The sequence below is a fragment of the Leptonotus elevatus genome, chromosome 18, assembly GCF_054856555.1.
Source record: "Leptonotus elevatus isolate MCC_2025b chromosome 18, RoL_Lele_1.0, whole genome shotgun sequence".
In the NCBI taxonomy this organism is placed as follows: Eukaryota; Metazoa; Chordata; class Actinopteri; order Syngnathiformes; family Syngnathidae; genus Leptonotus; species Leptonotus elevatus.
The window spans coordinates 8,761,614-8,777,461 of record NC_141256.1 but is presented as its reverse complement, the minus strand read 5'-3'; the positions used below and the strand labels follow the sequence as shown (position 1 = coordinate 8,777,461).

The 15,848-nt window shown below is 41.7% G+C and overlaps 1 protein-coding gene across 2 annotated transcripts in view; it reads right to left on the bottom strand.

Moving 5' to 3' along the window:
* Positions 1-13,971, bottom strand: part of LOC147158468 (pleckstrin homology domain-containing family G member 1) — a 39,577-nt gene extending 25,606 nt beyond the window's left edge. The window contains exon 1 of one of the 2 annotated variants that reach the window (XM_086061706.1): positions 13,790-13,971. Coding sequence is in view for 1 of the 2 variants with exons in the window: in XM_086061705.1 (XP_085917831.1) it covers positions 8,726-8,735 (10 nt within the window). In the remaining variant the exon portion in view is untranslated. Of the gene's footprint in view, positions 1-8,725; positions 9,005-13,789 lie in introns of those variants that run through there. The other variant, XM_086061705.1, reaches the window with a different exon arrangement.
* Between the last annotated feature and the right edge of the window lie 1,877 nt (positions 13,972-15,848).

The following is a 15,848-nucleotide window of genomic DNA, read 5'->3' as shown; positions in this document are numbered from 1 at the left end:
TGTTTTTATAGCAAAAGAACAGAATGTCCTGTGAACTTTGCAAAATCAGTCAAAATCCAGTAAAATAGCCGGGAGCGAAGGGGTTGCTTCAGTGAAAATGGCTGGGCATGAATGAGTTAATATTTCATTTGTGGAATATGAATTAAGCAGCCAAATCCACTTGTTGTTATCCATCTCAGGGGTCGGCCATTTTTAAACTGACTGTCAACTGAAAATGACATCACAGTGGCTCAGGGCTCAGGTAAGCTTGCAAGCGTCACATGACCAAACTCAGAAAACAGGTGAGCCGTGATTGGTTGTTACTTGAACAACTGTGATGCCATTTTCAGTTGACAGTAAGTGACAAAATGGCCGCTCCTGGCATGGATAAAAATGGGTGGATTTTGCTGCTTAATTCACAAATGCAATCAGAACGCCATGTTCAGACTTTGTAAATAAACTCTTTTTGGGTCGACTTGCACATTCTGTTACCGCATCCTATTATAAAACGTTGGCAAGCTTTATAAATGCAATGAATTATAGCATTAGTGTTTCCAGAAAACTATAAATGACGTCAACTAGTTCAAGCATCCCTAATTCAAAACGGATATCGATATGCTTTGATTGCATCTTTTTCTCTTTTTCTCCTAGCCAAGTAAAACAAGAGTTAATTGGAGCATCCAGTCACATAAAAGTGTATTTTGCAAAACAAAACATGATTGGCAACAATGCGCGAGTCAGTCCAAACGTTTGCGTGACCTACTTTTTAACAATTACACATCCGACAATAAGAATGAATCGCGGGGATGAAGATACACACACGGCGCGTTCTGATAAGCAACGCAGGCATACAAAGCACAAAGGCCTACATCGCCACCAATCGTGATATTAATGGCTAACCGGCCATTTCCTTTGCTCTTTTAAAAAGACGTATAATACGCTCGCGCTTATCGCTGGACGCAATGCACTTCCACTAAGGCATGCGTGTGCATGTGTGCGTGTAACAGCTAGTTTATCGCCAAGGAGATAAGACTAACCGAGTTAAAAGCATAATGACCCTCACATTAGCTATTCTATCGAGATACAGGTGGGCAACGGGCGCGCGCACACACCGTGCGTTTCCTTTTGCAGTGAAACCCAAACATGAGTAGAGATTGCTCCATCTTGTGTTTGTCCAAGCCCTCCTTTCCCACCTTCCAGCTTCATGTTTGGGACCCACCCCGCACGTTTCCTGGGTGAACTGGCTCGTGTACACATACAGAAGAAGGCACGCACACACAAGTAAGCGTTGGTCACCTCCTCGCCTGATTATGTTCAACCTGATCCATGTAAATGATCTCTAATTAGGTTGCAAGTCATACAGGTTGGGACTGTTCCCCCCTCTGTGTGTGTGTGTGTGTGAGGGTGTGTTCCCCACCACGCACCAGAAAAAAAAAAAAACCAGAGTGAATCATCTCAGCAACCGGGCTTCAATCTCTGCTTTTCATTTAAGTTGACAAAGACAAAGAGCAGAGGGAGTTTTGGGGAGCAGGTTGGAGTCATGACGACGAGTCAGCCAAGTTTAATATGTTTAACATCAGGCCTGTAGAGCCAAAGCGGCAAGAGGGAAGATCAAGCAGCACTGCATTGACAAAAGAAGAGTTTCACAAAAAAAAAAAGAAAAAAAAAAGCTTATTTAGGTTTTGTTTTGACATCGCGGCGGTTATTTGGAAAAACAACAGACGCCTGTAGAGTATTAACAAAACAACTTTTTGACAATCATTCTTTTAATACAAATTCATAAACTGTTAAATAGAGACCTTCATTCCTTAAAGGACCTTTGTGCAGTTTGTCACTTTTTTTTTTATACTCACGACTGCCACCTCTGGCCCAAAGCGTAACTGCAGGATCTGTGTCAGGCTCGTTCATGGTGCGCGTGCGAGTACAAAGAGCTTTAATATTACCCTTTTAAAACGACACAATGCACCTTTAAGGTCTTATATTTCAAGGTATCTGTACTTGCGACGGCGGCCAATACACCCTCTTGTGGCCCTTTAATGATCAGGAACTAGAAATGATCATGCAATTTGAAGAAAAATGCTATATTGGGGGAAAAATGTCTCTATTTAAAATGAGCTGTCATTGTTTTTGTTTTTGCAATATTTTATGTATAAAAAGTACTAGTGGTATCTGTACTTGGTATCGGTGATATCGAAAATTCCAACACAATTTTTTCCTAATGTAGATGCATACATTTAGATTATACAGTAGACATTATTTTTCGAAAGTCAGATTTGAATTCTAGATAGATGAGGGTAAAACATAAAAACTTGAGCTGAGATTCGAACCCTGAACCTTCGAACTGTGAGGCAGACGTAACAAACACTAGCGCACCGTGCTGCCTCAGTCATTTCTCGTAAAGTATACGAGCTTCATTGTGTGATTTTAGTCAAGAGTTCAACCCAGGTGGCCCCGTGCAATAAAGTCAGCAGCCAACTCCGCTGCATAGCTGCAATCGAGGACGACTCTCGTAGCTTTACCACCAGTCAATCCGCTTGTGTCACACGTCACGCTTTACGGCCCGCAAGTGCTCGTTATTGTCAGAGTGGCCGGCAAACAGCTGCGAGCACCCTTGTCTTTTTACGGCCCCGCTTTCAGACGGTTTGTGAGCATCTTGCGACGAGCAGTTAAGCCTCTGCTGGAAACATTTTAAATGAAAATATCAAAAACGAATGTGAGTTAGGTAAAGAGTTTTATACGATGCTGCACTGGCTACTTGAATGGCAAATTGGTCAAGTGCAAGTTGGAAACGTCGCACTTGACACAATGTTATACCACGAGCTAACCGCTAAACTACAGTGCTAAGCAGTCCAAGAACATCACTCCCCACGTTTGCCTTTGAATATTATATGGTACAAAACAACACACACAAAAAGCCAAATAAAACAAGGCTGAACATGAGACATGATCAAAAGGCAGCAAACCCAACTATGGAGCACAGAGGGAAGTTGCGGGATGAAAACAATCCGTTCCGGGACGCTGCTAAACCACATTTTTACACATTTCCTCATAGGAAATAAGTCACATTTTCATCAAACTAACCATTTGTTTCTAAATACATTATACATGTTTGAAAATAGCTACTGAGAATGTACAAAGACTGAGAACTGCATAGTTCTTAATTGTGGAAAAAGAGCTGGTTAGTTTTTCAGATTTTTGGGGGGCGTGGCTAAAATGGTGCAGCACTTTGGAGTCCGGTATGAGCCGCCCCTCCCCCACTAAATGAGAACTTGATTGCCTTCATTTGTATCTGCGGTCATCTGGTGCAAATGTGACGTGCAGTTAGCTAGCTAGCCACACCCCCAAAATGCATCCATTCAGATTGTTCTCTAGAGTGTCACGTTGTCAGCCACGTCTGTACATTACATAGAGAAAGACGAAAAAACGAGGTGCAAGGATTATTATTTTTTTCAACGTGACCAATTTAGAGCGCCTCGTTGTTGACCATGAGTTCACGCATGTCATGCAGAGAAGGAAGTGGGGAAGAAAAACAAAATCTGACATGATAGCTGGGGTGCAGATAAGCCACTTAAGAGTGCCTCGTTGTTAGCCGTGAGTGACAGCTGATATGGCCAACTTAGAGCGCCTTGTTGTTGGCCATGAGTGCATGCACATCACAGAGAGAAGAAGAGACAGTGTGGGTAGGTAGGGGTGGGGGGTTGTGATGTAACAGCCAGTGTGTGGACAGAGGCTTGTCGCTGGACTACTAGCCACTTAGAGCGCCTTGTTGTCTATAAAAGCACTATGAAAAAAAAAAGAAGAGATTGATGATTGGAAATACTTGCCTACATTAAACTCAATTACAGCAGACTGTTGTTTTAATAAACAATAGATCTGAGTGCATTCCACAGATGTTTAATTCAACCTTGGTGGCCATTGTATTCTCTTTTCTAGGCCAACTGAGCTCACCGTCTAAATATGACATGCAAGAAAAGATATCGTCATATGACAAAAATGCTGAATATGTGCAAGCGGGAGAAGAGGAGGCCCAGAAGAATGAAAGTAGGATGAAAAGACGTAAAAGGAGGACAAAAGGTCAAACGCCACCCACTCCCTTTGCCGTCTTTCCTCCCATGTTTCCTTTCTCCCACTCGTGACAATCCCGCAATTTCAAGCCCTCCTTTTATAGCTTCGGAACTCTCCAAAGTCCAAATTTGATGTCATGAGCAAGACGCCCCCCGTGATAGAGACGCAAACTTGATCTCAACTGACGCTAAGGACCTTAAAGTGTCACTCAGGATTTCACAGCGGCGCGCAGGGGCTGAGGCCTTACAGAGGAGAGAGGCCAGAGGTGGGAGAGGCCAAGGGTGGGATTGTAGTTTGGGGGGCGGGGTTTGCCACATGGACCAACGTATCATCTGTCCCAACAAAGACCTGTGCTGACTAGGCAATCCGTTACAGGTTTTCTTGTGGAGGATGGGCGAAAGAGCGCATTGAACACTGGCAAGGTTTGATGTTTAAACGGCGACTTGATCCAACTTAATGGATTTTATTTTGGTGGTCCATAAAAAAAACATGTCACACATTGTGTGTCTCAAAAGACAACAAAAAAGACTTTCTTTGACTTTATTTGAACACAAATGCGTCCACTTTTAAAACCTAGAAATTGATTTGTAAACTAACATAATGGTGTGAGCTTATTAGCCATATGAAATTCTCTAATGAAAGCATATAAATCCACACATTTTATTTTTATGTAGAAAACAACAAAAAATATTTGGGTTTCAATTGTGATTTGAATCATAATCAATAAACAAGGTCTGACTTTTGAACCAAGTTGCTTGAGTTTTGCCGAGCAGACCGGGAGAGTTGTTGTTGCCTAAAAGCTTGCATTGTGCAATATTTACCGTTTGATTACTTTTTACAACAACAACAACAACAACAACAACAGAACAACAGAAATTTCCTGGAGATTTGATTACAAAAAAGGCGCGAAACATGATAGAATTCAATGAAAAAATTGTAGCAAAGGATGAAAAAGACTTCACTCTGTAATTTTTCCCCGCCGTATGTGATCAGGTGTCTTCAATAAAGATAAAAGTGATGTTAAAAATTAATTAATCCACTCCATTATTTATTCATTCATATATATATATATATATATATATATATATTGTACACATAATTTTTTTCGTATGTAAAATATTTGTTCTTAGGGACGGGCGAGAACCGATACCAGGAACCGTATCGGTCTAATACCCAGACTTATTTCAAAGTATCTGGAAGCAAATTTCAAAGGACATTTATTTATTATTTAAGTACATTTTAAAAGGTAATTTTAATGAAAGTTTGTACTTTTTTTTTTTTTTATATATATATAAAAGGAAACTATAAGTAAAGTTTTTTTTAAATGGAATTTTTAAAGGAAATCTTATGTTTAAAAAATATATATAAATATTTTAAGGAACATTTTAAGGAAAGTTATTTTATTTTAATTTTTTAAAGGAAATATTTAAGGAAATTTTAAGGAAAAGGCTATACGGGGATAAAGTATATGCTAATATAGGTTTACAAATTTATCATACACACTGCCATGCTAAGGAAGTTTTAAGGAAAGGTTTTTTCCCCCCCAAATTTTTTAAGAACATTTTAAGGAAAGTTTTTATTTTTGTAATCCTTTTATGGAAATCTCAAACAAAATTGTAAGGAACGTCTGTCTACTCAAGAGTTTAGTATTGATCTGAAAAAAAAAAAAAAAAGTATTGACCATTCCTAGCTATTCTCAATCAAATTTATTTTTTGTCAATGGAACTATTGTCACCCAGACCCACATTCGCCAATTGTTGCAAAATCTCAACTTATTTTTTATAGACGTTAACAGCAACAAATAACTTGTTTTGTTTAAAAATAGACTCTGGAAACACATGCAGAGTATATTATATTCTCAAACGGTGTTTTAAATGATTTTTGCGCAACCCAACCCAAATGGCCCCATGACCCACTTTCGGGCCCTTGACCCACCATTTGAGAACCAATGTCCTATGGGAAGTAGACAGTACTTTCATTTTCAGACTTTCTGGAACAGATTAAAATCACGAAAACCACTATAATATACAGTTGCACAAAAAACCATAATTAGTGTGTGACTCAATAGAGTGCTGTGGTTTTAACGGCCTCACAAAAAGTGGTTAAAATAAACACACACAGCTTCTACTGCTAATCATTTGCAAATGTTTTTGTTTTTAATTTCCTGGCAGTGAACAATAAAGGTCAACATGCACAAGTGCAATGACTCATAAATTCCCTAATCCGCTTGCAACAAGTTTCACTTTTGTTCTTGACATGCAGGTGAAATCCGCAGCCCTGGGTGAGGAAAACATCCCAGCGCAAACTTACACCGCCTATTTTTAGGGATGGCCGCCCTTTTGGGACACCCGTGCGACCCTCGTCTCATTCTCTGACCCGATTGGATTTCAGCCCGCTGGAACACCTCACTGCCTGACATTTTCCACACACATCAAAGGAGGCTTATTGATTAGAACAAATGATCCCAAAAGGGACGTGCCCTCCGTTTTGACCCTTGTTCTTCACCCACTCATGCCTGATGTATTGAGGGGGGGGGGGGGGGCAGATGGGTGGGGGAGCGGGTTGGACGGACGGCTCGCTATTGTCTCCATCACCTCAGAACCAAACACTTTGCCTCAAACAGTAATTACACCCCCCCCCCTTCTCTTTTTCCTTGCTTTGCCATTTGTAGACCCCCCTCCCTGCTCCCTACCCCAATTGGGCTACCCTTAAGGCTCTAATTTGGGTCACAGGCTGCAGAATGGCATCCCAACACTCCCAGCGAGAGGAAGCTGGCGTGTATTGGCTTTCAGAGTTGAAAGCCGTTAAACTCATAAAACTGTTGTCATGCTTTTGATTACTACATTGGAAAAACAGATGATTTTGCTCTTTTATTCCCCTCAGTCAAATTCATTATGTTTCAAAGTGCTAGACAGAGAGCCTTTCTCCCATGTACATAAAAGGACCGGGGCCCCCTATTGACCCCCCATATACAGCAATTTGCGGTTGTTGTCGCTATACGAGTAAAAATAGGTTAGAGAACTTTGCAATGTTACACTCACTCAAGCCAACTTTTTCCCACCATCACTTAAGCTAGGCGCTACTTATGTCCTGATTCAACATTTACAGACCCCCAGAGACTCATGTAACATTGAATCGGTTTACAAACATTTTGTGAAATTTCAGTTGATTTTGCGAGCACACTATTGCTTTTTTTGCAATACTGCCTCCACATTAATACACATCTTCTCTGGAGTTATCGGTTCTATTCTTGCCATAGCAACCAGCATTTTCACCCAACTTAAGCTTGTGTTATCGAGTAGTGAACTAATAGAATGCAAGTTTGAAGCACATGCGTTTTGAAGCATGCGCACTAGTACGTTCGGGAAGTTCTTCTCCTTCAGGTATCCGTAGCATAAAGATGGCGGCGAAACATTTCAGCCTCCTGTAAGGCGCGACGCCACCTATGTAATATAATTAGCAATTACTAGAATTACGATTAAGTTGTACGTTGATGTGAGAGAACATATTTTTTGCACATTATTGAAATGAATGTTTTTTAATTAATTAATTGTTAGTTCACCACAAGATGGCGCTAAATAATTCATACTGTCCCTTTAAAATGAATTAACATTGAAAATTGGAAAGATTCGACACACTTTCTCTTTAAAATGGTATTTTGAAATAATTGTTATGAAAAAAATCAAAAAATTATTAAATTGTAGAGGTGAAATGTTTAATTGACAACTAATTGATTATCAAATTAATCACTAATCATTTTTGATGATTGATGAATCATTTAGATACATTTTTAATTAAAAAAATTCCAAATGTTTGGAATTTTAACTCAGCAGTGAATATTCTCAGATTTTTGTAGTTCTTAAAGAAAGCGGACTGATTATCTTTGTTTTGCACCAAAATAAAAAAATACTTTTACTTTAGAAAACAATGATCAACATTTTTGCCTATTTTATTATTAATAATTTATGTTTGAAATTGTCGTGTTTTTAAAATAAGGATGGACATTTTTTTTTATGTGAAAAAATTACAATTATTTGTTTGCTGAGATAATCGTTGACTACAAAACTCCAAACATTTACAGCATCTACAAATCTAAATCACACAAAGTAGACTTTAAAAGGCTCAAACTGACTGAAACTACATTTTTGGATTACTAATCTACTATTCCCTAAATCACCCCCCCCCCCACCCCCAAAACAAAACAAAAGTATAGGAGTAAAAATGTGTATTTAAACCGCTACAGCTGCACAAATTTCACTTAAAGAAATACCCCCTGAAAAGATTCTCAATTACAATTGTGGACCACAAATGCGTTAAAAACAAACTCAACTAAATATTTGGCCTGTGGCGAATCCAATGTATTCTCAATCAGGAATCAAAATCCACATCAGGTCCAAATGACTCAGCGGGAGTTGAACCTGTGAGAACGCCCTGCGTAAGAAAACAAACGCAGGGACCGTGTTCATACAACAGGCCGGACGCTGTGGAGCCACTTCACACACAACTGTCAACTGAGGACTAAATCTCACACACACACACACCAGCAAAAACCAACACTGCACCATCACACACTAATCATGTAAAGTTGTCAGAGCTCTTCAGCATGAATTTAGTTTGAAGACAACTTTTTCTTTGGAATCAATCTACAAACGCATGCATTGAGTGTTTTTTTTATGCTTACCAGTTGGCATGGTGACAAATAAAAGTTTCAAAAGTGCCCAAGTGAAGGATTTCCCCACTGCATCACATAGTCCGAGTATTCCAAGAAGTCGATTCCCTCAAATGACCCACATTCTTCCTTTCATAGTGAATGCCTTCGCTCTGGAAATGCTCTGCTCAGCTCACTTCCACTCAAACGTTTACACGGCGACTTGCTACTGTGTCCTTTGGGTCAGTGCAGTTCTGTGGGGGGATCCCTTCCTCGCTCTGCTCTTCATCCTTCCCTCCCGTGGGCAACACATCCACCGCACGCACGAGTGTGTCTAAAAGTGTTCCCGAGTGTGTGCGTGAATGGCCTCTGCTCCTTCCCTGCTGGCTCATTCCCCTCCCCCTGACTCCTCCCCACCCAGCACTCCCATGCCACAAATGACAAGAAGGAGTTCTCCATTAAGTTCTCTCATCTTTTCTCTCAACGTTCGAGGCTTCGCGTACAATCAGACTCTAACGCTTTACGTGGCGTGTCTGCGTGTGGGAGCGCTTGATCAATAGTCCGGCTCAAACAAAAGCTCTAAGTTCAGCATTGAGTGTGTGCAAGATCAAAAGAAAACTCAACCAGGACAAAGACGTGTTAGAAAAGACACGGGAGGCCAAGACGCATCATGTACACGAATGTTAGGGCGAAGGGAGGAGAGAGGACCCATGTTTAACCTCACTGGGGTCACAGGTGAACTGAAGTCTATCAAGGTGACTTAGGACAAGTAACGAGGTACACCTGATCTGGTCGGCAGCCAATCACAGCACGTGTATAGACAATCAAGCACTCACACCAATTGGCCAATTGAAGTCTTTTTGAAATGTGGTTGAAAGCCAAGAGAAGGGTTCACCGATTCCGAACCTCGAGGACCAGAATTGGTGGACCCTGGAGAATATCCGTGCAAGCATGGACAGAAAATGCTAACTCCGCACAGTATGTCTAGACCTTGGATTTGTACCCTCAACCTCAGAACTATGAGGCAGATGTGCTAACCACTCATTCATCTTACTTCTACTACTGAAATCACAAACAGACTATGAGAGTCTAGTTGACCAAGTACTGTTTGAATTGTAATTTAAAAAAAAAGATGCATCCCACAGCAAAAATGGCCACAAACTTAAAAAAGACAGAAATACGAAAATATGACCAAAAAAAAAGATAAATGGTTTGAATTTCACTTACACCATATGGTGCTCAAAGCACTTTACATTGCATCACATTCGCCCATCAGTTAGCATTCAGAGTCTTGCTCATGGATATTTCAACATAGTCACCAGGACTGAAGATCAAACCAACAACCTTTGTATTAGCAGACAACCACAAAGTGTAAAATCTTGATAGTGAGTATTAAAGTAGCACTAAGGAACTTTTCAACCTTAATAAAATATTTTCATAACTCTTCTGATGAAACATCAACTTCAAACTATTTGAATGGATCATTTTTACTGGCACTAAGCAACTTTGAGGAGGATGGTAGGAACACTGCCAAACAAAAAACTACAAATGTGCTGACTGCTTTATGGCATACGTCACCTCCCCCTTTCCCCATTCTTTACAAAGACGGAAGTCAATTTGAATGACGACGCACGATTGCTGCTTTCTTGGCAGAAGCTGCGAAACAACTGAAAAGTTTTGCCTGAGGAGACAAAAAAGAAAAAAGAAAAATGGAAGATACCTGGAGAAGGACAGTCAAGGATCAACATTGGCCCGGATTTCACTCGCTGGTGTGAGCTAATAAAAAAATGCAATGCGATTGTCCTCATGGGAAATGTGGTCTGCCTTCAGAAATAACATTACCGCTTTTGTCCATATGGTGCTGCCATAATCAACATAAACTGAATGTTCCTTAGTGTTCCTAAAAAGCATTAAAGGGAACTTCCAGAAACATCTAGTGGACTCCTATTTGTCACATGGGGATATGTTCCAGAACTGCTCGCAATAGATGAACATCCATGATGAGAGACCCGATCAAAAATACAAAACACTAAAACAAATGTAAACAAAAGGTACATATATAGAAAAGTAGTGTCTGTATGTGACGTTAAAGGAGGCTGGGCCTAATGAGTGACATCAGGATCATAATTGATATGGACACTATGCTAGCATTAGCTATCAGTCTAGCTAGTGCTAGCTTACCTGTGCTATCTAGTATTAGGCAGCACCAGCTGGACAACAGCAGCGCAATCTGCGAGGAAAAGAAGCTGATGTGTCAGAATAGTCTCAGGCCAAAGTGTTGACGCGGACCGACGGTAAGACTGAGAGTCCCAGCAGCATGGGGCCACCAGCCAGCTCCCTACCAATACAATAATCAAGCCCCCTCTTAACCATTCACCGTACCCCAAGAAGCACGACCCTTATTTAATGGCCTGAGGGTCCGCTGACCCACGAAGACCTTAAAGCTCCTCTCCCAATCCAAACGCCTCCCCCCCGAGCGTAATGGGCACCTCTAACTTTGGTAAACACATACAGCGGCGACAGTCCGAACGCCTGGCTTCAGCCAAGCGCGACCAGCCGATGACAGAGAATTGCAGCGGCGGTCTGCCTTATCTGATGCCCCGTATGTGCTCCCTGAAAGATGGGTTCACAGCTTCACAACACGTAAAAACAGGTAGACAAATTGGTGAATGCTGGGGAATTGAACTTTTCGCGTATTGCAATTGATCAACTGGGTGTACATCTAATATCGATTTTAGCTTGAGCTAAGGCATGTTAGCTAAAGCTAACTTCAGCGTAAAGACAGTTATTCAGGATCATATGCCACTTTGGATGGTTATGTCTGTTGGGAGTTGAATTTGTTTAGTTGTTTCAGATTTCTAAACTCTTGTATATACTATCAACTGTCTATTTCTAGATATAGATATAAATCCCCCCATTCCCTATACGTACAAGTCTTGAGATTTTGTTTTAATGTCAGTATGTGCTACGTGTGCTAGTTTTTTTCTTCTTATCCCTCTCCTTCGTGGCTTCCCTTCTTATCTAAGATCTGATAAGCGAGTACCGATTGTCATTTCTGTCCGGTCTCCCTCTGTTGGTCATTATTTGTCATGTGTCTTGAAAGGTTTGAGTCTGTAGTGTTAAGTCAATTTCGTTGCTCTGTGTCACAATAAAGTTAATCCATTCATTCATCTATTTTTACCAAAACCCTAAAGGTTAATTTAGAAATAATCCACCAGAAGTGCAAAGATCCATTCACAATGGTCCCTCGGTTTTATTCAGTTTTTAAACTGAGGGCTTTAAAACAAACTTGAATGAAATCCTAAAAGTAGAAAAGTAGTAAAAAAATGGCGCCTTCGTGCACTGAGATTTCAAAATGACTGAACTGAGTCTCAGGCTTTTTTTTTTTTTTGGCTAAACTGTCGTTCTAGCATGGTCACTATGGTGACAACAAGCGTTCATCCCCAAGGCAAAGTTTCATGGTGTGAGGATACAGCGAGCAATTGCTTGTTGCCAATAAACGACTTCGTTCCTCATCACGCTGGCCCAGTGTTAGCTCTGAAGCAGCGGACAGGATTCACACACATGGCCTATTCAACATTTACTGCAGCGCACACACATGCGGTGTTTACCTTTGGACAGCATAGTAAACACAAGCCTTAAAGCAGCCTCTTGAGAACGCTTTAGAGTGTGCAACGATACGACATATAAGAGTCAGAATAGGGCACAAGAAGAACGGATGCAAAGAATGAGCGAGACTGTGACTAATGACACGAGTTTGCGGGTGGTGGTGGTGTGTGTGTGTGGGGGGGGTCATTCATATACAGTTTCCCCCTCCCTTGGAGACCCTCGCTGTGCTTGTCACAGGCCAGATGGATCATCTGCAGACACTCGTTTTCATGCCATAGACGCGCGCACACACAAAACTCACAGGGCTCTTTGTTGTCACCATCTTTAATTAATCTCTCTTGTCTTCGCCCACTCGCCTCCCTTAAAACGTAAACACTGGACAACCATTACTAACTCTCTCAATCTCACATGCTCTGTCTGAAATTGAAGTTGACATTAGAAAACTCAATCCATTCATAGAATAAATAAAGGGTTAATTTGTTCAGTTAAGGAATTCAGTTCCGGATCAATTTTTCTTTTCCCAGATTTTACGGGGCTGCAGGATTCCCGGTTGGTATTCCCCAAGGTTGTCTGCTGTCTGCTTACAGTGCCAAGACAAGTTCAGGAATTTGGGAGTCTTGCCGTCCTCCTCAAAGATGTTTCAGTTAAAAGAGAATAGGAGTGCAAAGAGAAGTGAAAAGAATGTCCGGCAAATTGAGGAACCGTCCTGGTGGAATAGACACAGTGTATATAATGTATAATAACTAGCAGGGTGGCACCATGGATATAATGTAGCTCAACCCAGGAAAGGCAAAAAAAAAAAAAGTGCATGTGAGTTATTGAGAGTATACAGTGGCGGATATGTAAAGGAAGCTGTGTTTGGCCTGAGATTAAAAATGCAGGACGAGGGTCCCGCTGCAGGAAAAGGAGTCCAGCAGAGCAGGGAGCGAGGGACTTTTTGCCATCAAGGGGAAACATGTGACATACACTAAAATACACATTTACACAATTATTTCACTTAAAAATGACTGACAACACAGTGGTTGAATGCAATGTTCTAATTAACTATGTGCCACAATGGTGTCAACCACTGCTGGCCACAATAAATCTGTCCCCTTGGTGTGTGTCCCATTTGCTCGCTGCCCCAGTTCACCAAAATTGGGGCGTGTGTGCACTCCGATTCGTACCAGAATTGCCCTTTTACTTTAATAAGCTTCAAAGCAAGACAGGTCTTCCGACGATATGTCTTACCTCATTGACCTAAAGATCCAAAGTGGTATTTTGCCAGCTGTGTAATTAAATGAGCAGGCAGAGGTGGCATTTAAACTAAAATGAAAAGTTTTCCCAGCACAATTACACACAATCTAAGTGGCTTTGGTGAAATCAGCCAAGTAAAATCATACTTGGACTTGACTCGATGAGCCCAGTTTGTTGTTTTGCACTTGGACAACACTCCTCGTGCTGTAAGCCCGCAATCACACGCAAAGACAATGACAAGCTGTCACTCACCTCCGGGTGAACATTCCCAGGGCTAGCCTTGCCTCTGATGCCGGTACCTCAGTATCCCTTTACACGTTAATCCCATGTCCGAGGGTTGAGGGTCCGAAGTTGAAATAAACGGGGTTTTTGTCAAGGCAATCCAATCTGTGCTCTACACCTGTATGAGGTCAGCTCCTATAGTGAGAGGCACTGTGAGAAAGTAAGAGAGTCAGGGAGATGGTTGGGGGGATGGATTAGATCGAAGCAACCAAACTGACTGCCCACTGACTCGGAGGAGGGGGCGGGGGGAGACAGGGCGAGAGAAGCTTGCGTATCTGAGCAGCCCACTTCCTGACCAATTATTGCTGCGAGATTCGTTCCTCTCACTTCGTCTTACCAACTGGTCTTCGCGCTGTCCTCCCTTGGGGCATGGCCGCAAAGAAGCGGGGAGCAGCCCGGACTGCGGTGGACAGCTGACCCAAAATGTGATGAGCGTGGTCTAGATTTATGGCTCCAAGTCATGTGGAAGAGGATAGGAAAGGAGGGCATGCTGCCAAACTGATTTCTGACTTGAGTGCAGACATCCACTCTAGATTATTGACTATGTAGGGGTTGGAAACAGCAAACTTAAGGGTACATAAGATATTGGCCCACAAAGAATTTAAAGAACCAATGGTGTTATTTTGAAATGCCTGCATTTTCACCTTATATAATGACATTTGGCTGTAGACCCACTGGTACTTATAGGGTTACAGATGAGCAGGAGCCTATCCATTTGATTTTGGGGAAGAGGTCAGGTATACCACGGACTGAATGCCAGGCAATTGCAGGGAACTTGGGGCACTACAACTTGATCTTACGAATTTTCTCATTTATCCAGGTCATTTCAATCTCAGGGCAAAGAGTCAGTCGGAAATGGAGTGTTCTGGTTGTGTTTAACCTCTCTAGTCTAGGATTGTGCTGTCCTAACATGAGCCTTGTTGTATGAATGGAAGAAGCAAACCAATTTCCAATACAACCAAAACAGTCCAATTCAATGCCCTGAGAACTAACATGCATGTGTTTGGAATATGGGAGGAAGCCAGAGTCACCAGGACAGCGTATGCCGGAGCCCAGATTCAAACCACGAACCTCCTGTGTGGCAGACATGCAAACCACCAAGCAAAGGAGTAAGAGTAGCTTTCAGACATTTGGCCTATTATCCCCTTTAACAGGACCTGCCAGTCAAAATACTTTTTTTTCCCCCGAGTCACTAAATGGCACCATCACTGGGGCATGAAGTCGACCTGGCAAGAGCTGTAATAGAGAAAACTCACCTCTTTCACTCTGCTGTGTCGTCCGAAAAGTATTTTATATTTCACACCAGACCTGGTTCTGTCTTCGTCACTCGTCAAAGTATCTAATTACACAAATATCCCAAAGTCTGTGCAGATTGCTCTAAACCAATAGTCCTCGAGGGACGTTGTCCTGCATGTTTTTGAGGTTTTGCTCCCCAACACTCCTGAATCGAATAATCAGGATCATTATCAGGTTTCTGCAGAGCTTGCTGATGAGCAGATCCTTTGAATCAGGTATGTTAGAGTAGGGAAACTTCTAAAACATGCAGTACTGTGACTTGAAACAAGAAAAAGATGCTCCTCATATTGTTTCCCACAAATATAAACGCATGTAATAATCCGGCATGTCAATGGACAGTCCCAAATTAAGCTTCAAGGGACAATAAGGGGTCTCGTCCAATTCCTGATTATTTAATTGACTAACAATACCTTTGTTGATATTGTGTATTTTGTCCCATAGCAAATCCAGATCCAGAAAGTAAAAACCCTGCCACTGTTCTACTAACCAGCAGGTAAAGAACCTCGTTTATCTTGTAAAGTAAAAACTGTGGCAGGGTTTTTACTATCTGGTCCTGGCTTTGCCACCTTGGCTTAGAGCCAAGTCATATCAGCTAGCAAAGATCAGGAATCAGCCAGCTCAAAGGTGCACAGGCAGCCCGCTGTGATCAAGTGTTTTCAAGCTTGTGATGATTGCGAGTGTGCGAGGGAGAGCCATCTGGTCATTGTTCTGCGTTCTGAACCGAGCAGGATGA